Source organism: Camelus bactrianus, chromosome 15 (assembly GCF_048773025.1).
Source record: "Camelus bactrianus isolate YW-2024 breed Bactrian camel chromosome 15, ASM4877302v1, whole genome shotgun sequence".
Lineage (NCBI taxonomy): Eukaryota > Metazoa > Chordata > Mammalia > Artiodactyla > Camelidae > Camelus > Camelus bactrianus.
Genome location: NC_133553.1, coordinates 19,900,981 through 19,925,258, shown reverse-complemented (window position 1 = coordinate 19,925,258; position 24,278 = coordinate 19,900,981). Strand labels below are relative to the sequence as shown.

Here is a 24,278-nt window from a genome sequence, read left to right as displayed (position 1 = left end):
AGTCACTGCTGTCATGACCCTGGGTTTGTGCTCTTCTCCGGTCACCTTCTATCTTGGTGACTAGTTGTGTCTGTGGGCCAGGCAGCTTCTCCCTCCCACGTGCAGCCTCTTGCTGCTGGGTGTGGGGAGGGGCCTCTGTAAAGCTTCCAGGGGGGAAGGAGTTTGGAACACCTCAGGTGTCCTCAGTAAGGGAGTTGAGTAGGGGAGGTTGAGAAAACGAAGACGCTTCCAGCATCACATTCGTCTCTGGGCACAGGCAGAGACCCCTCGTCTGCTCCAGGTCCTCCTCCCCCAGTACGCGGCTCCTGAAGAGGCAGGGGTGCCTCTGTGTCTGTCTGTGTGTCTGGTTGGCTCTCTCTCTCAGCACAGACACAGACGCCGGCTCACCCAGTGAGCCAGGATGCTGCCCAGCCAGGCCCGAGGCTGCAAGGAGTGAGGGAATGGGGCTACTCACATGGATTTCTTCTCCAGATTCTCCAGGTTGGTCTTCAGAGTGTTGTAGGCGGCCGTTCGGGACTTCAGATCAGTCTCGATCTGTGCCAGTTGCTATTTAGAAAAGCAAAAGACTTTAAAGAGTGGATGGAACTTTTCAAAACTGCCACACACTGGTGCACTTAAGAGAAAACACTGACCCCTGCCCGTCGGCCAGGTGGCTTACCTTCCTCATCGGTCTGCTCTCCCGGACCTTCCAGCACTCGGCCCCACAGGGAGCCCGTGGCGGGTAGGGAAGACATTAATTTTGTCCCTACTTTGCAGATATGAGGCTCGAGACATAAATGGCTTTTCTAGCATCACTCAGCAAGCAGAATCTTGTCCTAATTTCTAGCCTATCTTTTTTAGCTGTGCCCCACGGCAGCCCCTTCCTGTTCTGTGTGTGTGGGAAGGCTCTTTTCTGTTTAGAGGCAGGTCACTGGCCTGACATTAAGGAGATCTTCTGTTCTGGAAGTTTCAGGAACACATCTCAGATCCCCTCTTGAAGTTGGCAGGGAAGTGAGACAAGGAGGGCCCAAGGCCCAGCTCTCCTGCTTTCCGATGCCTGGCCTCAGGACCCCATCTGCCCCGCAGGGGTGATAACGTCCTCCCCGAAGACCCACAACAGTGAACAAAAAATGCCCACCAGGCCCAATTCACAGGAAACCCTCAAAACGCAGCAGCTGTTAAGACGATCACTGCGAATGAGTGTTCTGAGGTCGCTGAAACCAGCAGCTCAGCGCCACAGGGAGCCCTTCTGACTTGTCGGGAGCTGTCGGGAATTAAAAACACTAGTTCCTGCCCCTCGGGGCTCACAAGTTAACAGTAGAGCCCATGAAGTGGAATTGGTTCCACAAAGCACAGCACCCACGTCATGGAATACGGTGCCGCCGGGTAGGTTCACACACGCTGACACCGTGGACGAGGGCCGGTCCCCGCGGCTCCTGGGAGTCTGAGCCCCTCCCCTCTCCTCCCGATTCTCTCCTCGAGCCCACGTTCAGTGGCACCTCACTGGCAGCTTCTTGCACTTGGCTACGGTAGGACTATTTACACCACATCAACAACACAACAATCAACCCGTCATGACTGCTGCAGGAACATCTCAGGAATCACTACACGGAAGAGGGAGGCAATCTATAGGGCGTGAGCAATTTTGAGTTGAAATATGTATATATTTATATAGATGGGAGGACCCACTTTGGACTTTCAAATATTGGTAAGAATTTTTTTTGGGAGAGGTAATTAGGTTTTATTTATTTTTAATGGAGGCACTGGGGATTGAACCTAGGACCTCATGCATGCTAAGCACACCCTCTACCACTGAGCTACACCTTCCCCCCTAAATACTGGTTACCTTTAGGGAGATTAAAGGGAGCAGGAGTTGCAAGGGTGGGGGTATGTGATGTCATGGTAGGCCTTTCATGTTTTTAATCTTTCCTTTTTGATATGTTTGATTTTTAAAATAAGATTTGTATCTTTTCTTACAATTTTTAGAACCTTTTTATTTTGAAATGATTATAGATTCATGATAAATTACAAAAATGGTGCACAGAGATCCCATGTACCCATTTCCCCCACTGGTAACACCTCACATAGCAACAGTGCCCATGTCAGTTTCTTGGTTATGCTGTACTGTTTACACCTGCAAGTCCTGGGAGATGCCATTCGGCCTCTCAGCCAGCTTCCCCACCTGAGATCAGAGGAAGGTGATACCTGGCCCATAGGGGTGACATGGGACATAACAGCCCAGCGTGGTTCCAGGCACAGGGGGAGTGCTAGCCAAGTTTTCCTGCCAAAGTCACTCTCTGGGTCCCCAGGACTAGAAAGAAGCTGGGTTCTGTCCTCTACAACTGCTCTGTTCCCCAGTCAGCCAAAGCCCCAATGTGCCCAGAGCCCTCATCACTGCCTGCATCCCCAGAACAGCCATGCCAGTGAGCACTGTCCCCAGTGGGCGTAGAGCACAGCCCTGCCCACCCTGCTCTGCTCAGCTGGCCTCACCCACAAACTACCATGTACTTCCAGGTTCGGGGTGGAGGTACACCACGCCCTCCCGGATGCCACACCTGACACAGGTGCTCTGAGAGCCCCTCCTTGAAGACCCTTCCAGAATCACTGCCTAATTGTCCCAGGAGGGGCTGGGACCTCTGTGATGTAAGGGATGTCCAGTGAGCCACACTCAGATTCCTGAGCTTCCTGGCCCCACCTGCGTCCCCAGAGACACAGGCCGGGCACCAGCCTGCCAGCAGGAGATCTGCAGGACTACACAGGGGTGGGTCCTGGCGGCCCATCTCCTTCACCTGAGCCGCCCAGCCACACCTGAGTGGCTCTGCCGCCCTGAGACAACAGGAAGGCTTTGTTCCTGGTCTGGCTGAGATGCTCTCCCAGCCGCCCAGCCATGGGAGACATCACCTTTTAGGGGCTTCGTGTATTTGGAGGGAGTGAGGGACAGCGGTTACAAACAGCAGCCTAAACCTCTGAATCTTCATCAGCGCTACCCTCAGGGAGACCAGCAGGGGCCAACACACTGGGGCACACCTGCACTGTCCCCAGAGGGCTCTGCCTCTGTGCTTTTATTTAAGAAACAGGACCGGAGGCCACCACTCACCGAGATAGTGAAATCACGGGGGCAGTGCTCACTGTCCTCCCTGGGGTCAGGGTGACCGGGCAGGGCTGACTTCTCCATCAGCACCTCTCAAAGGGGAGCACAGTGAATGGGCACCAGGATCTGGGGTCAGAACACTGGTGGCTCAGAGCATCCATCGAGAGGAGTGCCCTATAAGATGCAACCATCCTGCCAAGTAACAGGTCTGGAAGAGGTGTAGGGTGGACAGGTGATCAGCAACCCATTTCAGGGCTGCCCTGAAACCCAAAGGTCTCTGACCTTGCCTGGGATATGGAAGGCCACCTCAGAAACTCACTGGGACCCAATCAGGGCTGGCAAGATGGGGAGGGACCCCACCCAGGGTCACTGGGCAGGGAAAGAACCCACCCAGCCTCCCCCCTGGCCTCCTGGAAAGTCCCTCTTGGCTTTGCTAGAATCCAAACACAGTGTAGATCCCCCCAGATCATCAATGTCCCCAGCCACAGAAGTGTAACTGTCCCCCAGGAGGAGGCCCTTCTCTTACCTTCGCTATGGTGTCCACCACGCTCACCAGCGGCTGCTTCACGGGGTATTTGGCCATGTCCCATTCAAAGCGAGTCACAAAGGATGTTAAGTCAACTGGAAGAACACAGACACACTTCAGCAGATGAGCAGACTGCCCACGTCTCACCCGAGCCGAACGTCACCCCTTAAACCAAGGAAGTAATTAGAGAAACGGAAAGACAGACTCAGGGCTCCCTCCGGGAGAGGAGACTTTCCCCGCAGGAGCAGAGGGTCCAGCCAGCTAGCTGCCCACCAGCCAGGACGGTCGGCAGCCCCTAAACCCCTCAGGAAAGTGCGTCACAGCCCCGGGGACGCTGTAACAGGTGCACTCCTGTGCCCAGACTCTCAAACTGCCGCCCCAGAGACAGGCGTGAGGGAGGTCCTGCTTCCCAGGAGGCGGCCGCAAAGTCAGACATTCCAAGCACCAGGCACATTCTCCTCCTTTTCCAGTTGGTTCGGCCACACACTCTGCTGGATTATCATTCTGTTTCGAGGTGCCCACCGGCACGCCAGAGAGCCTCAGGCCAACCCCCAAGGACACCACAGCCCATCGCGGGTGCCATCTGCTTGGAAGATGAGCCACTTTCCTGTCCCCTGCACCCCAGCCCCAGACAGAGGCCATCACCACAAACGCCTGTTTTATTTAAAGAAGGCATTTTCAACATTAGCAAAATACTGGAGTTTGTGACTGTGGTTTTTAATCCCTGCTATGGATGTCAGGTTATGTCCTTTATACGGAAGCCTGTAGTGAGTAGAACAAATCAGCATTTTCTCAACAAATTTCCTTTTTCCCCTAACTTTCTCCAAAAACAAACCTAAACCTGTGTCCTCAGGGTGTTTGTGATTCTCTCTAACCGGCCGTGGGTGGAGAAGGGGGCTTGGAGGTCAGACAGCAGCACTGAGGGGCCCCTGAGCACTTTAGTAAGTAAACCTCTTTGCTCCTCAGTCTTTTTACCTGAGAAGTGGGGACCCAGAGGAGTGTCTGCACACCCCTTCCTTGAGGGCCTATTCTCCTCAGGTGAGCTCTAGGCACAGTTAAAGGTGCCACCCGGGGGGCTAGCTGCTGGTTACACCCCAGTCTGTGTATGACACGCTAAGGTGGCCCCCAGAATTCCTTGAACCCCAGAAAAATGGGCCTTGCTATTTGGATTCTCCCCCAGGTGATGTGGACGCCGGCCCTTCCCAGTGTATCCTTATAGAGATGAAAAGGACTGGTCACTGCTCCCTCAACATTCAGTTGGACAGCAAACCACAGCCCCCTCGACGTCAAGGAGCTCAGTTTCCTGGGGAGACAACTAGTCAAATAGGGCAGCGCCATGAGCCAAGTAACACGAGGGAGCAGGGGCTGAGGAAGGACGGGAGAGCTGGGACCGCCTCCTATCCTAGCGGGGCTCAGAGGGCTTCGCTGGGACACCATATTCATGCAGGGGCTGAAGGTGGCCAGTGAAAGAGGGCGCTGGGTGTCAGGCAGGGTGGACCAGTGAACATCACAGCTGGAGTGCAGGGAATCCCTGGGTCAAGCCAATGGACCAGAGAGTGTGGACGGAGGTGGGACAGGACGGCCAGGGCAAGGTTGGGAAAAGTCACCTTTGCACCTCCTCTTGTGGTGACAAAGACACCAGGCTCACTTACGGAGCCTCTCTTATGCGCCAGGAGGTGGACACACATCCCTCCAACTCTGACTGCAGTGCTGAGAGCTCACCAAGCCCGCCGGGACACCAAGCCTCTGCGGGCTGCGTCGCCAGGCAAGGACATCCGTGCTCAGAGGAGGCTTCTCTGGGGCTTTGAGGGAAAGAGGAGGATAAGCTAAGAGGGGCCAAAGCCCTGGGAATAGAGACTGGAGCCAACTCAACAGGATGCAGGCGCAGTCACCCATGGAGCACGAAGGAGGCTTGGGGGACAGCTGGATTTCCAGGTTGGGGGTCTGGGTGGGAGGACAGGACATTCACCACGCCGGGCAGCCTGGAGGCAGCACTGTGGGGAGAGCAGAGGAGAGAGGAGGTGGGCCCAGCTGGGCACAAGCATGAGTCTGGTATGTGGGTGGATAGGTCCCCATGAAGCAGACGTAAATGAAGTGGGGCTCAAAGGAGGGAACCGGCCTGCGGGCAGAGCTGTCAGCCCAAAGAGGGTCAGAAGGGCCTTAAGAAAAGGATGACGATGCTGACGAAGACTATTGCAGTAGCTGACACTTACGTGTGGTTGACCCTGGGCAGGACACATGAATTATCTCATTTACTCTTCACTCCCACTCAGTACTATTACTACCCCCATTTTAGAAAGAAGAAAACTCTGGCGTAGAGAGAGTTACATAACCTCTATCAGAAAATGAGACGAGGCATGTGAGCACATGGAAGCCACACCCCCACCCCCGCCCCATCCTCCCCCAAGCACAGCCACGCTGCAGTGGGACGGGGACCCCCCCACTGTCACCCCTTCACAAAACCACACACCCATACCTCTGGTCACCAACTTAGAGAGGTCCTTGCTTCAGATTCCAAAGGTGCCAGGCTCTACAAGGGTGCCTCTGAGACACCAAGGGTGGGGTTCTGACCCAATTGGACTAGTGCCCGTATAAGGGGACACCAGAGAGCTCCCTCTCCCTCTCTCCCTGTGCTTGCACCAAGAAAGGGCCGTGTGAGCACCTTGACCTTGGACTTCCAGCCTCTAGCACTGTGAGAGATGAATGGCTGTAGTTTAAGCCTCTGGTCTGCAGTATTTTGATCCAGCAGCCCAAGCTGACTGGTACAGATTTTGGTATTAACTTGCTATTAATGTGGATTTGGGGATTGCCACACTACAGCAGGGAAGTGACTTTGTAGGAAGGATCCAGGCTTGGGAGGAACTGAATTAAGGTCTGGATGATGGCAGAGGCAGAATCAGAAGGTCACAAAAGACTCCTCGTGTGCCAGCAGTCGTCCCTGTGCCCACTACTGAACCCTACATGATGGTCACATGCCCCCTGTGCTGGTCACACGCCTCCTGTGCTGGTCACACGCTGACAGGTGGGAGCCATTGTCCGCCCCAGAGGCCCAGGAAGAACCCGCCCCGGGCAGATGCTGGGCAGATGTGTGCTCCGAGGGCCCCTCCCACTCCTCCTCCCCCCTCTGCCATCACCAGACCCCGTGGGCACACCACCACCCAAGCCAAGCCCACTCCATCCAGCCCTTCATTCTCTCTCTCACCACTGTCTCTGTCCTACAGAATCAGGATGGAGGCCAGCTCCTGAAAGCCTGTCCCACTGTCCTACAGATGCTCACCTGTCCCGTCACAGTAAGGACACCACACGATCACCCTCAGGCCCCTTGCTCTTTCAGCTGCTTGAGGGCAGCTGACTATCTCTGTGTCCCCAGAGCCTGTGGCAGCGCCCAGCAGGGAGCAAGTCCCCCATGCAAGAACCTTCCTAATAACCCGGGGTATTGTACTAACACCATCCGGGTCGCTTGGAAGAGATACATTTCAGACAAGCTCTTATCTCCTGCATTTTCACAAATTCCAAGGCCTTCATGGTACTCAGACCAAAGAGAATGCACCCGCCTTTCCACTAGAACTCCTGTAGTTCCTTAAAGACGTAGCCCGTCTCCTCATGGGTGCTCCCAAGCACTTGGTTCCCATGTCCTTCCCAGCACCTAAGGCGCTGTGGTCAGTCCCCCAGACCGCGAGCTCCTGGAGGGCAATTATCTCTGAACGGCCAGCACCCGGCACATTTGGTACTCAGTAGCCAAGCACAAGGATCTGAAGAAGGAGGGCAGAGGTTAGATAAGGAGACCTGAAGATCTCTGCAGAAGCCTCGAGAAACCTATGGTTTGTGACTGTGACTTCCTCCTTCTCTGACACAATCCTCTCCCGGGTCCAGAGCACCGGCTCCAGCTCCAGATGCTGCCCCTTGCCCTGGCTCAAGCATCCAAGGGCGGTTTTGCCTCCTCTACGCACATTGCCTTTGGTAAGAATGCGGTCTGGGGACCATCCTCCCCTTTAGAAAGGAGCAGCCTGGAGGGTAGAGTGTGTGCTTAGCATTCATGAGGTCCTGGGCTCAATCCCCAGCACCTCTACTAAAAAAAAGAAAGAAAAGAAAAAAAACAAATAAACAAACCTAACTACCTCCCCTCCCCACCCTCCCAAAAAAATTCTCTTAAAGGAAAAAAAAAAAACAACAATGCAGCAGCCCCCGGGCCTCCCCGTGCTCCCAGCTCTGCGGCTACCTCTCCGCCTGATCAGGAAAGGACAGCCCCCACCACCCCACCCCGCTGAAGTCAGCGAGGCCTGGGCTCCAGGGAGCAGTGCGGGGCTTGGATCGAGGAACTATAAGGTCAGACCAGGAACCAGGTAAGCTCACTCCGAATCAAAACACGCTGGACACAGGTGGCTGCTCTTGAGCAACAATGATCTCATCTAAGAACCAAAACAAGGCCTTCCGGGCAGCAGCAGAATGAAGGACCCCTCCAGCGGGTTATGACTCCGCACAGTCTAGGGCCCGGGCCAGACCACGGTGTGTTTGCTCAGCATCTGCTGCAATCCAACATGTCTGTGTCCTTCCACGCTTGAAGCGTAGCAAAAGGCAAAGAACCAACAAAAACAAAAGTGCCCAGGCAAAGCAAAGAGTCCGGAAAGAGATTAAGTCCATTGACAGGTGAGAAAATCAAGTCCCAGGGAGGTGACCTGCCAAGGTCTCAAGGGACTAGGCCTGACTGCTCCCAGGCTGGTGCTGCTGGCCTGCCAGGAAACACTGCCCCCAAGTCCCAGGTGTGCCCTGGAGGAGGTCAGGTTAAAATCCCACTGGCAGGGGACAACACTGAATTCCTCCAGTGAATTCTGACAGTCACTAGTTAACATGGATGCTCTGCAGACAAAAAATATTTCCCCATTCAAATAATACCAGGAAAGCCTGAGCCAAACTAAGTTGTTTGAAAGGCCTCTTGGTAGGAGCACTTTTCAGAGCCTTTATGAAGGTTTAGGAGTCAGCCACGTGCTCTGCCCAGCGCCCTGACCTCTGTTTGCATAGGGCTGGTGTACAGAACAAGACTGAGAAGCTCTAGTCTTGGAAGGTGTGGGGCCCCGACTTCCAGGAGGCCTAGAGATGATGACACATACAAACAGATAAAGCTGAATTCTCTCCTGAGAAGAAAGGCAACCGGCTCGGTGCTATGTGGACAGGGGATGGATACTGTGTAATGATAACATCTAATTTTAATTGACCTGAATTTTGAGTAGAATGTAAGCATTCTGATCACTTTTAATGTGAACTTGAATCCTTGATTCCTAAAGACCAAGTTTTTACATAGAAAAGTAGCTCTCTACTGTTAAGTCAGCTCTTCCGTCTAGGGCCCTGTGAGTCACCTGCTGGGAAGTAAGACCAGTTGATCACTTTAACAAAATAATTTTTTAAATTAACATCAGCAAGAAATCTCAGTGTAACTAACAGATTGCATTTGGGAAGGCGTTTTGGTAACTTCTAAATCCATAAAGATTTGTGTTCATCCAAAAAGGATTTGCTGGCTTTAATTCTACCAGTCTGAGTGGACTGGAGAAACCCCAAAGCAAATGGCACCTTCTAAGCCAGAAATGAGAAATGGCCTTTTTGGTCACAGGGACTGCCCCAACGGCTCGAGGGAAGAAGGCTCCTGGTATGAATGAACCCCAATCAAAGCAGCACAAAGCCAAGCCTGGCATTTAAACTGTCAGGGTCCACAAGATGGCCAGCCTCCAAGAGCAGGCGGGAGGATGCTGGGGACAGCCATCAGGGCAAAAAGCAGACCACCAACCAAAAGATACAAAAGCCCATCTTGAATTCCAGGGTCAAAGCATTCCCCATTCCAGGAGGCATGCGGGGCTGCTGGGGGAGGCAAGGGAGACGCAGGAAAGAGGGGAAGGAAAAAAGAAGTTGCTATCTGTGTTATCTGGATGAGGTGACCAAGCTGTGAGGTTGTCACTTGAGAAATCCATCATAACCTGGTCACTGTATCCCCACAACCAGACTGAGATTCCCTTTTCCCAAGGACATGCGGGGTCACACCAGGCACGCACATGGCAAACAACGCACAACCTACTCTTTAGATATTTCATTTTTTCCTTCAAACCTGCAACGTAATAAGGTGAAGTTATTAGACCACATTCACATACAAAACCAAGATCAGATTGGGGACTGGGGACATTTCCATTTGTCAATTTAATAAAAATTATAATAAAATAAATTTAATAAAATAAATTTAATAAAATAAATAAACAGCTTTCCAATGTTCCCAGGGGGGAATAAATGTGGATTTCTATGCCATAAATAATGTAAATGTGAATTATGGAATATTTGCTCTCATTTTTCAGGATATCCTCACACATAGAGTCACTCTACAGATGAGCATCTAATTCTGAGGTTTCCTAAGCCTCAGAAATTTTGTCCTGCACATTTTAAGTGCACTGATTGTATGTCCATAATTAATGGACCAAAACGACATTGGAATCTAAATATGTATCCTATTAGCACAGAGGAGAGTCCAAATACAAACAGAAATTCCACATGCAAACACGCTACACAAAGCGTTTTTGGCTTAAACCTCATCTATTTACTGGGCACAACGGAAGGCTTAGATTTGAGGCATTCCTCAGCAATGAAGGTACTTTCCAGCCTCATTTAGGGAAAGGGATAAATCGACTGGGGGACAGGGATGAAATATTCCTCGTGGGACAGAGCAGAGGTGATAGAGAAGGTGGGGGTGGGGACACCAACCATTAGACCCTTTAGAATGAGACAGAGGATCATAAGGCTGTAAAGGGGCTCGTCTTCAAAACAGCAGCGCCACTGAGCTCTAAGTGGGGTGGACGGCCCATCCCATGTGTCAGCTTGGAGTCTCCGTGGTGACTGTATCATTTCCGCCAATATGTGCGGCCACAGCTGGGGCCACTGATGGGCAGGAATGAGCTGGGAAAGTGCCATGAAAGTGCGCTTCAGGGACTGGGGCCTACCTCCGTTGGCCAGGAGGTTCTCCTGGACCTTCCCCTTCGCATCTTCCATAACTTCCACCACGCTCTGGGCCATTCTCTTTATGAGGCTTTGGGGAAAGAAATAAAAGACGGTTAGAGCAGGAACCCACCCTCAGAATCCTCTCACTCTCCGCTGGCGGGAAAAGGAATGGGGCCACCTTTTGGGAGAATAATCTGGCAATACATGTGAGGGCTCCACTTGCGAACAAGTACTTGAACCAGTATTTCCACTTCTGGGAAACTATCTTAAGGAAACAGGACAAACAGAAAAGGCTTTCTGAATAAGAAGATGTCCTTCACAGCAATGTGGCTGACAGAAAAACTGGAAACCACTGGATGGTTCGACAATAGAAGATTGTTTAAATTAATGATGGGATACCCAGCAGAGGGATTATTAAGCAGCCATTGAAAATAAGGTTTACAAAGAATTTCTAGTTCCGTGGAACAAGGCAAGTATTATAATGTTACTTGGAAAAATAATCAAGATACAAATTTGTAGACAGTATGGCCGTAACTATGTGAACATGTTCTTCCTGCTTCACATATTTTCTATTATGATCCAGTATTGTTTTGATCATGAGAAAATGAAAACTTAAAGTCTCCAGAAAATGTACTGAAGACTTCAGAGAGTATGAGAAAGGAAAGGACATTATGGGATTTGGAGGCAGAAGGGCTCAAATTCGCTATGGCTCTGCCGGATGGATGATTTCGGCCAGATCTATTTAATCTCTTTGAGTCTTAGTTCTCTTCTCTGGAAAATGCAGATAATACCCATTTTGCAGGACTGTGATAAATATTAATATAACTAATCAGGCACCAAGCATCTCATAGCCAAGGGTGTCTGTTCCTGGCAGCTGAGCCACTAGAAGTCCAGTTGGAAACATGCCAATGAGGATCAAAGTCTAAAAGTTCTGAACAGCCACATCTTTGCCTCAGGCCCTTGCTCATCACTCTCCCGGCTCCTAGGAGGGAGGGGATGTTTGCGAGGAGGTGGATCAGGTCACTGAATTCCAAATGGCGAACTTGGTCTTCTACTGTTGCAGGCACTAGCCATGTGGCCACTCAGAGCACGGAGTCCAGGGGGCTAGGACCCCACACAGAAAACAGGCAGAGGGCACAGAAAGGCCCCAGATTAAAGGGCGAGAGGGAGTAAGGGAGGGAAAGAAGGAAGGATGGAAAGGAGGATGAATGGAGGCAGGGGCGGGGGAAAGCAACTTGTTTTCATATCAGACTAATACATGTTCATGGTCAAAAACTGAAAAATACAAGTATAAAGTAACAAAAAATGAACCACCCAAGAAGAAACACATGCTTTGCATTTTGGCCTGTTTCCCAAAACTTAACCCTTCCATGGTTTATATGAGTTGAGGTTTTCTTTTAATAGCACCTGCTGTTTAGGGTTTACCAAGTGCCAAGTTCTATAATCTTTGTTATTGAATCATCACAAAAATTCTTGAAGATGGGTCACATCCCATTTTACAGATGGGAAGACTGTGGCCCAGAAAAGTAATTCACCTCCCAACTCCCCAGTCTGTTCTTGGAGCCCAAGGCTCTGGGCCACCAGGCCACACTGCTGTCTTTATGGTCACCATGGTCCATCCTGGGCTTAAATTTCCACAAATGTTTTGGCATTTCTTAGGACAGTAGTTCTACATCTTTCGAATGATAACTGGGGCAACGTACCCAGCTAATCTCATTCTGTTTCCTCAGCAAAATGGGGGTGATACTCCTCATTTCACAGAGTTTGAGGCAATGCTTGTAAAGAAGCAGGTCCCCAGGAGTTTGTGGCAGGTATCTGCAGATGTGCTCTTGGCAGCCTGGTGGTTACAGCTGGGCTCCCCAGTAGATTTGACAGGAGGTAGGAGGGAGGGAGAGAGCGAATCTGGTTCCCTCCCAGTTCCAGTAACCTCTCTCCCCTCATCCTCTCCAGCCTAGGTGTATGACAATGCCTTTCCATCAACCTGGGTTCCTGCACTATCCCTCGTGTTCCTCCCACAGCCCACACACAACTATAGGCCCATTTATGAATAGACCCTTCTCAAATTATCCTAATTGGAGTGTGTTTTCTGTTATCTGTTAGAACACTGACTCGATAAATTCATTCGTTCATTCACTCATTCATTTAGAAAATTCTATATATTAAATTCCATATATTATAGTGCTATGAACATCAATGCTATAACAAAACAGTCCCCACTCTCAGTGAGCTGCTATCTGATGCCGTCAGCTGTCCTTCTTTATCATTATTTTAGTGCTGCCCACAGGTTGCTGTCTCCCGTTACTATTTTCTCTGTGATACTTTGAGTAATCTCTTTATGCGAGGGTAGTAGGAACTCCAGCCCTGATCACAATTCCAGATGCACAGCAGCTGTTCAGGAAATGTTTGTTAAGTGAATAAATGAACTCTGGCACTTCATAGCACTTAAATAACACACATGCTTCCTTCTTAATCAATTTAAAAGCAGAACTCACTTACCATGTTGTGAATGACTCTGCTGTTCCCAATTCTAGCCTCTGGGGCTTTTAACTATAACAGGTACCCCTAGGCATGCACCACCATGGAACATCTCAGCATAGCATGATCTGATGAAGTTTAACTGCTGGAAAAACCACTTACTGCACACGACAAAAATGTCCCCGACCTGCCTGTGATCATTAACTACAGTTATGAAGAAAGTGTGGTATTACCAAATCAGAACATTTTTCTCATTGGCAGGAATCCAAGAGTCTATGTGCTGTTTTAAATTTACTTTTTCCATTTTACAGTTCCTTGTGAAAAACTTCACATCACAGGAGAGCTTCCTCCTTCCTTTCTTGGACTGCATAGCATTTCATTGCATGGCTGTATCATAACTAATTCTTTCTATTAAATATTTGGGTTGTTTATGCTCTGTTCTGATTGCTGTTTTTGATCACAGATATATAAACAAAGAGGTAGGTGGCCATGTTGTTACCCCTCCCCCACATTGTTGTAAGCCCCTTCCCCTCCAGCTGAAATGACTCCCAAGGGATAGAAAGAGCCAGTGCCCTTTCCTTCTCCCTTTATTTTTCTATTTTTCCCATTTTCGGAGCCAGACATTAAGACTAGAACATTCAAAAACAACTGTGCATATGGGGAAAATTGGAAACTGACTGTGCATGCCCAGGGAAAGCTTCAGAAAAGACCTGAGGAGACCTTAAGTTTATACCTCAGGCTGGTCCTTGGCTCAGAGACAGCCTACAATTAAAAAAAAAAAAAAAGCAAAAACAATAACAAAAACATCAGGATCATATGATTTCCAGAGCTACCACATTATTAGATTCAAATGTTCAGTGTTAAAAAAAAAAACCACACAAAACATACAAACAAACAGGATGGTAGGGCCCATTCAAAGTAAAAATATAAATCATCATAAATTGTCCCTGAAAAAGACCTGATGGCAGATCTACTGGACAGAGACTTTAAAACAACTGTCTTAAAGATGCTCAAAAAGTAAAAGAAGATTTGGAGAAAGTTAAGAAAACAAAGTAGGAATAAAATGGAAATATCAGTAAAGAAATAGAAAACCTAAAGAGAAACCAAAACAAAATTCTGGAGCTGGAAAGTACAATAACTGAAATGGAGGGAATCAAAGGCAAATTTGAGCAGAAGAAAGTCTCAGAAAACTTGAAAGTAGGACAATGGAAATTATTGAGTCTGAGGAACGGAAAGAAAAAAGATTGAAGACAAGTGAACAGAGCCTAAAGAACTCATGAGACACCATTAAATGGACCAATATATGCACTGCAGTAGTCCCAGAAGAAGAGAGAGAAAGGGGCAGAGAGAATATTTGAAGAAATAAGTACAAAGCTGAAAGACTCACACTTCCTGATTTCAAAACTTACTACAAATCCACAGAAATCAAGATAGCATGATGAATAAAGAAGATGTGGTGTATACATACAATGGAATACTACTCAGCCCTTAAAAAGAATGAAATAATGCCATTTGCAGCAATATGGATGGACCTGGAGATCGTCATCCTAAGTAAGCTAGAAAGAGAAAGAAAAATACCATATGATATCACTTACATGTGGAATCTAAAAAAAAAAAAAATACACAAATGAACTTACTTATAAAACAGAAACAGACACACAGAGAGAACAAACATGGTTACCAGGGGATGAAGGGGGAGGAAAAGGATAAATTAAGAGTTTGAAATTTGCAGATACTAACTACTATATATAAAATAAGCAAAAGTTTCTTGTGTATAGCACAGGGAACTATATTCAATATCTTGTAGTAATCTATCATGAAAATGAATATATGTATATATATGTATGACTGAAACATTATGCTGTACACCATAAATTGACATAACATTGTAAACTGACTATACTTCAATTAAAATAAAGATCTATTCAGAATTTAAAGAAAAAAAGATAGTGTGGTACTAGTATAAAAGACAGACATACCAACCAATGGAGTAGAATAGAGACCCCCAAAAATAAATTCTCATGGTCAAATGATTTTTGACAAAAGTGTCGATAGCATTCAATGGGAAAAGGGCAGTTACTTCAACAAATGGTGCTGGGAAAAGTAGACATCAACATGTAAAAGAATAAGTTAAACCCTTACCTAACACCGTATGTAAAAATTAACTCAAAGTGGATCAAAGACCTAAATGTAAGACCTAAAACTAAAACGTCCAGAATAAATCATAAGGCAAAAACTTCACGATGCTGGATGAGGCAATGATTTCTTCAATAAGAGGACACCAAAAGCACAGGCAACAAGAGAAAGAAATAGACAAATTGGACTTGATGAAAAATTTTAAACTTTGTGCGTCAAAACCAACATCAACAGAATAAAAAGGCATCTCCCAGCATGGGAGAAAAAATGTGCAAACCATCTGATAAGAGATTAATATTCAGAATATATAGAGAATTCACAAAACTCACAATAGAAAAACAAACAACTTCATTCAAAAATGGGCAGAGGACTTGACAGACATTTCTCCAAAAGGAAATATACAAATATACAAATAAACACGTGAAAAGGGCCCACAATCACTACTAGGCATTAATGGTGAGGCCTGGTAAAATGCTTGGCAGAGCAACGACAAATGGCCCATAAACATTAAGATAAAAGCTCAACCTCACTTGCTGTAATACAGCATTTTTCACTTACCAGATGGGCATAGTAAAAAGATTTATAATTTCAGCTCTGGCAAGTACTCTAGGAAACAGGAACACCAACGCCATGGTGATATGGGGTGACGTGGGATATGGTGTTGATTTTGGCATAGCTTAGTGAGAGAGTTATTTTCAGAATATCAATCAAACATTTTTAACAGAGATATTTTTGCCCAGGTTTCTACTTCTAGGAATTGGTCCCTCTGATACACCGGCTCCTGCACACAAAACCATGTGCACAAGGATGTGCTCTGCAGAATGGTTTGTAACTGCAGAAGACAGGAAGCCATCTCAGTGTTACCAACAGGGACCCAGGGGATATCACGGATCACCAAGAAGTCTCTAAAAACCAGTGAGGCCGGCCTCTCACGGCTTGCCATAAAAGGCCGTACGTCATGCAGCAAGAGGAAAAAAGCAAATAAAACAGTATTGAGGGTCATGACCATATTTTTGTAGAAAACAAAAGACATAAAAACTCAAGCTTGGATTATGTGTAGAAAAGTTGATAAAGATTGGCACTCAACTGTTCAAATGGTGTCCTCTGGGGAGTGGGGCTGCAGAAGCGAAATTTGGATTTAAAAAATCCCATTGTTATGTATTAATAATAAGCCAATAACGGGATTGCAAATACACAAAGCAATAAATTAATAAAGGAAACAAGAGCATGGCATGCTACCTGGGCACAACCCATTAAGATTTCTTTCAAATTAACTGCTGTTACTCTAGCAAGTCATCTGGGAGCCCCCAAGGGGAGAAAGAGTAAGGTGGGGGGGTAGGAGTGGGCGCATTACCCAGGGGTGAGGCGGAGTGGGGCGGGACTGAGGAGGGAGGATGCCCTCAGCTCTACCTGACGCGAAATACAGAGCTTTCCCCCTGTCCTGGGTTTTCTGGATAATTCAAGCAAAGCAGGCTAAGGTCGGTCTGCCTTCCGGAAATTACCCTGTGCCTAGGGGGAGAGGGCTAACAGGTGACAGGCAGGGGCAGAGGGAGTTTCCCAGGGGTCCTGAAGCAAGGATAACGGTGGCTCCATTTAGTGAGCTGTCCTTGGTCCTCAGAAAGGCACTTGGCACAGATTCAGCTGAATTCACGGGAAAATGGAGGTGAAGCCCCAGGAGCTGAGGAAACAGGCTCAGGGAGGCTGAGAAACTTGTCCTCAGTCCCCTTGCTGGTGGCCGCAGCATCAGGTGGGACCGACCTGTCCCCAATGCCTTTAAGACAGGTCTCCCCAGCAGCAGCTGGGGGCACACCAGGGCCCGACGTGCCCCGCTGTGGGGAACCCAGACCCCAAGTCCCCCACATACAGTGCTGACTGGCCTCAGTGTCGAGGTACAGGGGCCGCCACAGGCCCAACCTCCCACTGCGGCCGCACGGCAGCCTGAGGAGTGGGGCCCAGAAGCTTCCACACAGGCGGGAGTCTGACCCCCAGCCGGTCCCCTGGTGACTCACAGGCCCTGGGCACCTCACCTGCTCTTTGTCTCTCTGCTTCCTTCTCAGTCAGGGGACATGCCCCGCAGCAAAGTCATCAGGAAAATGTGAGGAGAGTAATTCAGTGACTTTCTTTTTTATGAAAACAAGATCCAGTGAGGCCTCTGGAAGGTTCCTGCTCTGGGGCCTCTGGGCCCTCTGGGCCCACTGACACTTTCCTTTGAATTCTCTCCTTGCTTCTCAGAAACTTGGAGTTTCAATAATGGAAAGATATTTCCATCTTCAGAGGAATTCCACATGGCAAAGTCACACCCATCATGCAAAACAGAACTCGCTATGGCCAGTTTGGCTTTTGTGCAGCTTGATTCGCCCACATCACAGCATAGAAATTCTTGGTCTTCTTCAAAAAGCCAATCTACCTCCAGAGAAAATTTGCTCTCAGGGCATTGGGGGGGGGGCAGGGGCATGGGGCTGAAATGCTTTGGGGTCTTTTAGGAAAAACCAGGAGTTCCCAAAGCACCAGCACACACTTGTCTAAGTTCTGGAGAGTTTGCCAAAAAACCCGGTCATTGTGCGCGACTGCAGGGGCCCCAGTGCTCACATGTGAAGAACACAGCACCACCAGCGTTCTGCAACCCGCAGCCCTCCCAGGGGACGGAGGGACAAAGGTCAGAAGGGACACATCACAAAATGGGACGATAGGTGACTGAGAAGCACCTGAAAAATGTATTCATTTATGCTGGTGATCCAAGAAATCCGCATTAAAACAATCACGCATCATCTGTATTTTGCCAGGGAAACGATCAAAGTCTTTTACAGGCACTAAATTGACAAGGGTGTGATGGAACATACTTGCAATCTCATTGGAAAACAATTTAGCAGCATGTGCAGACAACTTTAAATATCCTTTGAACCAATAATTCCACTTCTGGAAGTGTAACTTACATCACCTAAAATGAAGGCAAAGGTTTATGCAAAGATGCTAATTGGGGTGTTAGTTATAGTAGAATGATCTGTGTTCTATTACTGTAAGAAATAAAATGAAACAAGCCCTCCTCTCATTAAAAAAATCCTTAAACATTACTTTAGAGTCACGGAAGTGTGACTAAAACACAATTTGTCCACCCAGAATCAACACATGGGGTCATAGCTGGAAGGGCCTTTAGGGACCAAGGAGAGGTGGGGACTTCCCTGAGGTCACAAGGGGACCTATCAGTTGACCAGGGCGAAGACAAGGCCTCTAGGACAGCTTGATGCTCCCTGGGAGGGGGCTGCTGATGGGTTTCTTTGGGGGATGATGACAACATTCTAGAACTAGGTGGTGGCAGTGGCTGTACTATTTTGTAAGCATACAGGAGACAATGAATTGTACACATTAAGGGGATGACTATTACAGAGTGTGAATTATATTTCAATTAAAAAAAAAAAACCAAAATGACAACAACAACAATAAAACATGTCCCAGCCTTTCTCGTGGCTTCAAGAATGGAGACCCAGCCTGGAAGAAAATGTCAAGCACTGCTTTGGCCCTTTATGCTGGATGCCACCACCTTCTCCAAGGTTCCTTGGCTCTGCTCCCTTCCTTCCCGTCACCACAAATCTGTCCGAGCTCTGCCCTGGGCGGCTGTGCTAGGCTGGTCATGCCATCTTTGTCTGGGTTTCCTTCAACAGCCTCCTCTGTGCTTTCCCTGCCTTTCCCAATCCGGCCTCTTCCTGCCCATCCCTCCCACGGCAGCCAGAGGGATCTCTAAAAATACACACCTTAGCGTGCCATTGTATTGCTTAAACATTATCAGTGGTTTCCCAAGAAGTTTAAATATTGACGTTCAAATCCCTTAGTAGAGTTTACAAGAAACGCCCCTCCCTGTCCGGCCTCCTCTTTCTCCACCCCTCTCCCCACCCTTGCCCTTCCCACGCCAGCCTTCAGGAGCCACCTGGATGCTACTCACACTTCATAACAGCCCAAGTGCCCTCTCCTCAAGGCAAGTCACCTCTAACAAATATGACACAGTGTTGGAGAACACCCCACCCGGACATGTTGCTTCCTGCACTCATCAAAAACGCACTATGTCCATTATGCCCCAGGCAATGTTATGGGAAACAGTAGTGAACAGACCTTTGTTGCTGCCCTCCTGGAGCTTACCCCAGGACCCTCCCTCCACCGTGTAAATTATCACCCTGCAAAAGTGCTGGTTTCCTCATCTGGTACGCCACCAAGCAAACAGATCTCTGAAAATGTATTAATTGGGTGATCATCAGCACCTGCAAAAATACAGTGGCTCCTAGAAAATACACAGACGCTCAGCAAATCCTGGCCGGCAGACTGGATCAATGCCCTAGGATGTGAAGCAGGTGTCAGTTCAACGCCCCTCAGAGCCACTGTGGTCCCCAGTCATGCCTGCTTCACTCACTTGTTACCTAGGATCCAGATGATTCCTCTACTCCTCTGTCTCGTATCCCAGAATGTGAACTTTTCAAAGAATGGGCATTTCTTAAAAACAAAAACAAAAACAAAACAAACAAACCAAAAACCCTTAGTATTGTTTATGTCTACAAAAGAGCATACTCAGTGCAGCTGTAATCAAGCTTAGTCCATGGCAAAGGGGCCATGTCCTCGGACCCCATGCTTTAGAGGGTCCTAAAGTGGCCCTCCTTCAAGCCACATCCATCCCACAGGGTCAGGAAGCAGAGAAAAGGTTTGAAGGTCAAAGGGGATGTAAGCACTCGCACTCTGGGTACCAAGATCCCAGCTGCCTCAAGGGGTAGGTATTTACCCAAGAGAAATGAAAACATATGTCAGTACAAAGACTGTACATGGATGTTCATAACAGCTTTATTTTCAATAGCTCCAAACTGGAAACCATCTACATGTCCTCCAGCCTCCTCTTTCTCCACCCCTTAGTGAATGGATAAACAAATTGTGGCTTACTCATAAAATGGAATACTACTCAGCAGTTAAAAAGGCTATTAATATACACATTACAATGGATAAATGGATATGGGTAAATTCCAAATAATGATGCAGAATGGAAAAAACAGCTCAAAAAAGAGTACATACTACAGCATTCCATTTATATAAAGGTTCCAAAACATGCGCTCAATCTTACAGTGACAGAAAGCAGGTTAGTGTGGAAGAAGGTGTCATACGGAAACTTGAGGGTAATGGATATGTTCATTGTCTTGACTGGGGTGATGGTTGCACAGATGTCAAAATTCATAAGTCAAGTTTTACATTTTGAAAATGTATCATTTATTTCATGTCATTTATGTCTAAATAGAGCCATTTTTTTAAAGCCTACACTACACTGAGGTAGAATTTCTTCCCTATCAAGATCGTGAAAATGCCAAAATTTGACAGCACATTTGACGAGAAAGATTATAGGAAACTGGGGGGTATTAAATTTCATTGCTAGTGAAAATGCAGAATGGTCAGAGAAATCTGACACCAGCCATCAAAATTACAAAGGCATATGACTCCTGGGCCCGGTAATTTGCTTTGAGAATTCACCCTGCAGAGACACCTGCACACTTTTACGTGCAAAGTAATGATGTAGGAGCCAGATGATGTGCTGCCGGTTACAGCCCCCTTCCCCATAAAAGTAAAAGCCAAGCGTCCATCTCTGGGGCTGGTTAATAAACTCAGACATCTCCCCCACGGGGAATGCAAGGTAGCTTAAAAGCAAGAAAAGCTCTCTACCTACTGATAGGAGAAATTTCCCTGGCGATGGTGTTAAGTGAACAGGAAGCAAGATGCTAAAGAGCACATGTGGGTTGCTGCCTTGCGGTTGAAAAGGGGAGAAATAAAAATACATGCTGGAATTTGCTTGCGTTTGCACAAAGACGCACCAGAAATTTATCCAAGCAACTCATGAAAGTGGCTTCCTAGGTGGGGGCCAGGGAGGGGCTGGATAGGAGAGCGTAAGGGAGACTTCTCAGAGTGTAGCCTTGTGTATTGTTTCTATCTTTGATGCGCGTGAATGTATCACTTGTCCAGAAAAAGAAAAAAAACTTTGTTATGAGCCTTTTAATATAAATTTAGAATCTCTGGCTTTAAGATACACTTCCCAGAAATGCTTTAGGCTCAGACGGGACACTAGCTGTGTAAGTGCTGGTGACCAAGAGCAACATTCCTCGAAGTCTCAAGCCCACCTGCCCAGAAACACCTGCGCCTCTGTTTAAAATGCAGATTCTCCACAAAAACAGACACATAGATCCATGGAACAGGATAGAGAGCCCAGAAATAAACCCATGCACTTACGGTCAATTTATCCACAACTAAGGAGACAAGAATATACAATGGAGAAAAGACAGTCTCTTTAATAAATGGTGCTGGGAAAACTGGACAGCTACATGGAAAGGAATGAAATTAGAACATTCTCTAACACTATATACAAAAAGAAATCAAAATAGATTAAAGAACTAACTGTGCAAGACTGGATACTATAAAGCTCCTAGAAGAAAACATAGGCAGAACACCCTGACATAAATTGCAGCAATATTTTTTTTGGCTGTCTCCCAAAAGGAAAGGAAATGAAAACAAAAATAAACAAACAGGACCTAATTAAATTTAAAAGCTTTTGCACAGCAAAGGGAATCATCAACCAAGTAAAAAGACAACCTACTAAATGGAAGAAAATATTTGCAAATGATATGACCCAATAAGAGATGAACATCCAACATGCATAAATAGCTCAAAAAACTCAACATCAAAAAACAAACAACTTGGTTAAAAAATGGGCAGAAGAATTCAATAGACATTTTTTGAAAGAGGAAATGCAGATGAACAGGCACTTGAAAAGATGCTCAACTTCGCTAATCATCAGGGAAATGCAAGTCAAACCCACAATGAGATATCACTTCACACCTGTCAGAATGGCCACCATCAAAAAGAACACAAATAACACATGTTGGTGAGGATGTGGAGAAAAGGGAACATTGTTGGTAGGAAGGTAAACTGGTGCAGCCACTGTGGAAAACACTATGCTGGTTTCTCAAAAAAAAAAAAAAATAGGGGATGGGTATAGCTCAGTGGTAGAGCACATGCTTAGTTAGCATCATGTATAAGGTCCCAGATTCAATCCCCAAGACTTCCATTAAAAAAAAAAGAACGTTAAAAATAGAACTATCGTATGACCCAGCAATTCCACTCCTGGTTATATACCCAAACAAAACAAAAACGCTAATTCGAAAAGATACATGTACCCCAATGTCCATGGCAGCATTATTTACAATTGCCAAGGTAGGGAAGCAACCTAAGTGTTCATCAACAGAAGAATGGATAAAGAAGATGTAGGGTATATATACACAATGGAATACTACTCAGCCATAAAAAAAGAATGAAATTTTGTCATTTGCAGCAACATGGGTGGACTTGGAGGGCATTATGCTAAGTGAAATAAGTCAGACAGAGAAAGAAAAATACTGTATGATACCACTATATGTGGACTCTTAAAAATGGAAGTAATGAACATAACAAAAGAAGCAGACCCATAGATCTTGAGAACAAACTAGTGGTTAATGGTGGGGAGGAGGGGGGAGAAGCAATACAGTGGTGGGGGAGTGGGAGGTACAAGCTGTTGGATGTAAGATAGGCCACAAGGAGGTTCTGTACAACCCAAGAAATTTAGCCAGTATTTTGCAATAACTGTAAATGGACTATAATCTTTAAAACCCATATAAAAAATTTTTATGCCAAAATGCAGATTCCTAGGCCCTGACCCAAATGTACCCAATCAGCATCCCCAGAGGTGGTGCCCAAGGACCTGTATTTTTTTTAAGTTCCCCAGGAGGTGGTCTGGGTGCTAGCAGAGGAGGCCCACCACTGTGAGATGATGGACGTGTACTCAGTCAATATTTATTCAGCACCTGCTAAGAGCCAGGCACGGTTCTGAAGGCTGGGCATAGAAATACCCCTGCTTTCTGGGAGCTTATATTCTACAAGCGAAACACAGAGACGAACAAGGAAAGCATTAAATGGTAGTGTAGGGAATGTAGAGGGTTAAAACAGGATGACCTCGAGGGACTAGGCTGGCTGCTGGTCTGGAGGAGGCTCCTGGAGGAGATGACATTCCCAGTGAGAAGGGAACGACAAGAAGGAGCCCACCCTTCAAAGGTAGGGTGGCAGGTGGGGGCCTTCCAGGCTCGGGGAACAGGTTGTGCCAACGTGGCAGGAGGGGAGTGGGCCAGGTGGCTGTGAAGGAGGACACCTGGGGCCCCATCAGTTAGGGATCTAGGAGCCACAGTCAACAAGAGGCAGCATCTTCTACTGAGGGCACTGGAAAACCACAGGAGGGTTTCTAGCAAAAGAGTCACGCAATAGTGTGTCTTTAAAAAGATAATGGGGCTGCCGTGTGGGAGCAGGGAGATGGGTCAGGAGTTTGCTGAAAAACAAAGAACGAGATGAAATGGTTTGGATGAAGGCAGAGGAGTGGACAGATGTGGGACAGGCTTAGGGTGGAGGCCATAGGGCTCTGTCGTCGCTGGAGTCTCAAGTGGACAGTCAGGAAGAAGGTGCCCAGACTGCTTGAGCACCGGGTGCTTGAGCTCAAAGGGAGCCTTTGATGAGACGGGAAAGACCACTTCAGAGGCGAATGGATATGTGTAAGCTGTTCATTGAGAATGTGAACCTAGGAAGTAAAGCCAATGCCAAAAAAGAACCATTGAAAGCTGTCTCTTAAGCTCCTGAGAATAAGCCTAAGTGGCTCCATCTATGAAGCTGTGCAGGGTGCTGAGTGGACGTGCCTGGGCTGAGGCTGAGAGAACAGCAGGGTGGTGGCTCCCAGGAGCTGGCCCAGGTCTAAAATCGGAGTGCCTGATCTGAAATTCAACCTCCAAGCAGTCATTTGGTGAATTTCACCATGTTGTCTCAGGCTGGCCCTTACCCAGGGCATCCTGCACAGAAAGCAACATTCCTCATTCCCCGCTGGCTAGATTCTGGCTGGATTTTGGTTTGGTGAAAGCTGCTGGGAGTCGGGGAGAGGGGGAGGTAAGGGGTTGGGTAGGGGAGGGCGGGGGTTGGGGGTGCGGGCATCGGTATTGGGTCAACTAAGCAAAGCAGAAACTATCCCAGCAGGGCCTGAAGGAAGAGATGAAGGCAGGGCAGGCAGGGGAG

General features: G+C 47.6%; 1 protein-coding gene across 5 annotated transcripts in view; it reads right to left on the bottom strand.

Moving 5' to 3' along the window:
- Positions 1-24,278, bottom strand: part of ATP6V1C2 (ATPase H+ transporting V1 subunit C2) — a 50,595-nt gene that overhangs the window by 14,340 nt on the left and 11,977 nt on the right. For 3 of the 5 annotated variants that reach the window (XM_074341659.1, XM_045523390.2, XM_074341660.1), the window contains exons 4-7: positions 10,571-10,656; positions 9,661-9,690; positions 3,597-3,691; positions 455-546 (exon numbers count right to left, since the gene is read on the bottom strand). In XM_074341659.1, the coding sequence (XP_074197760.1) occupies positions 455-546; positions 3,597-3,691; positions 9,661-9,690; positions 10,571-10,656 (303 nt within the window). The remainder of the gene's footprint in view (positions 1-454; positions 547-3,596; positions 3,692-9,660; positions 9,691-10,570; positions 10,657-24,278) is intronic. The other 2 variants (XM_045523392.2, XM_010964020.3) reach the window with 1 other exon arrangement.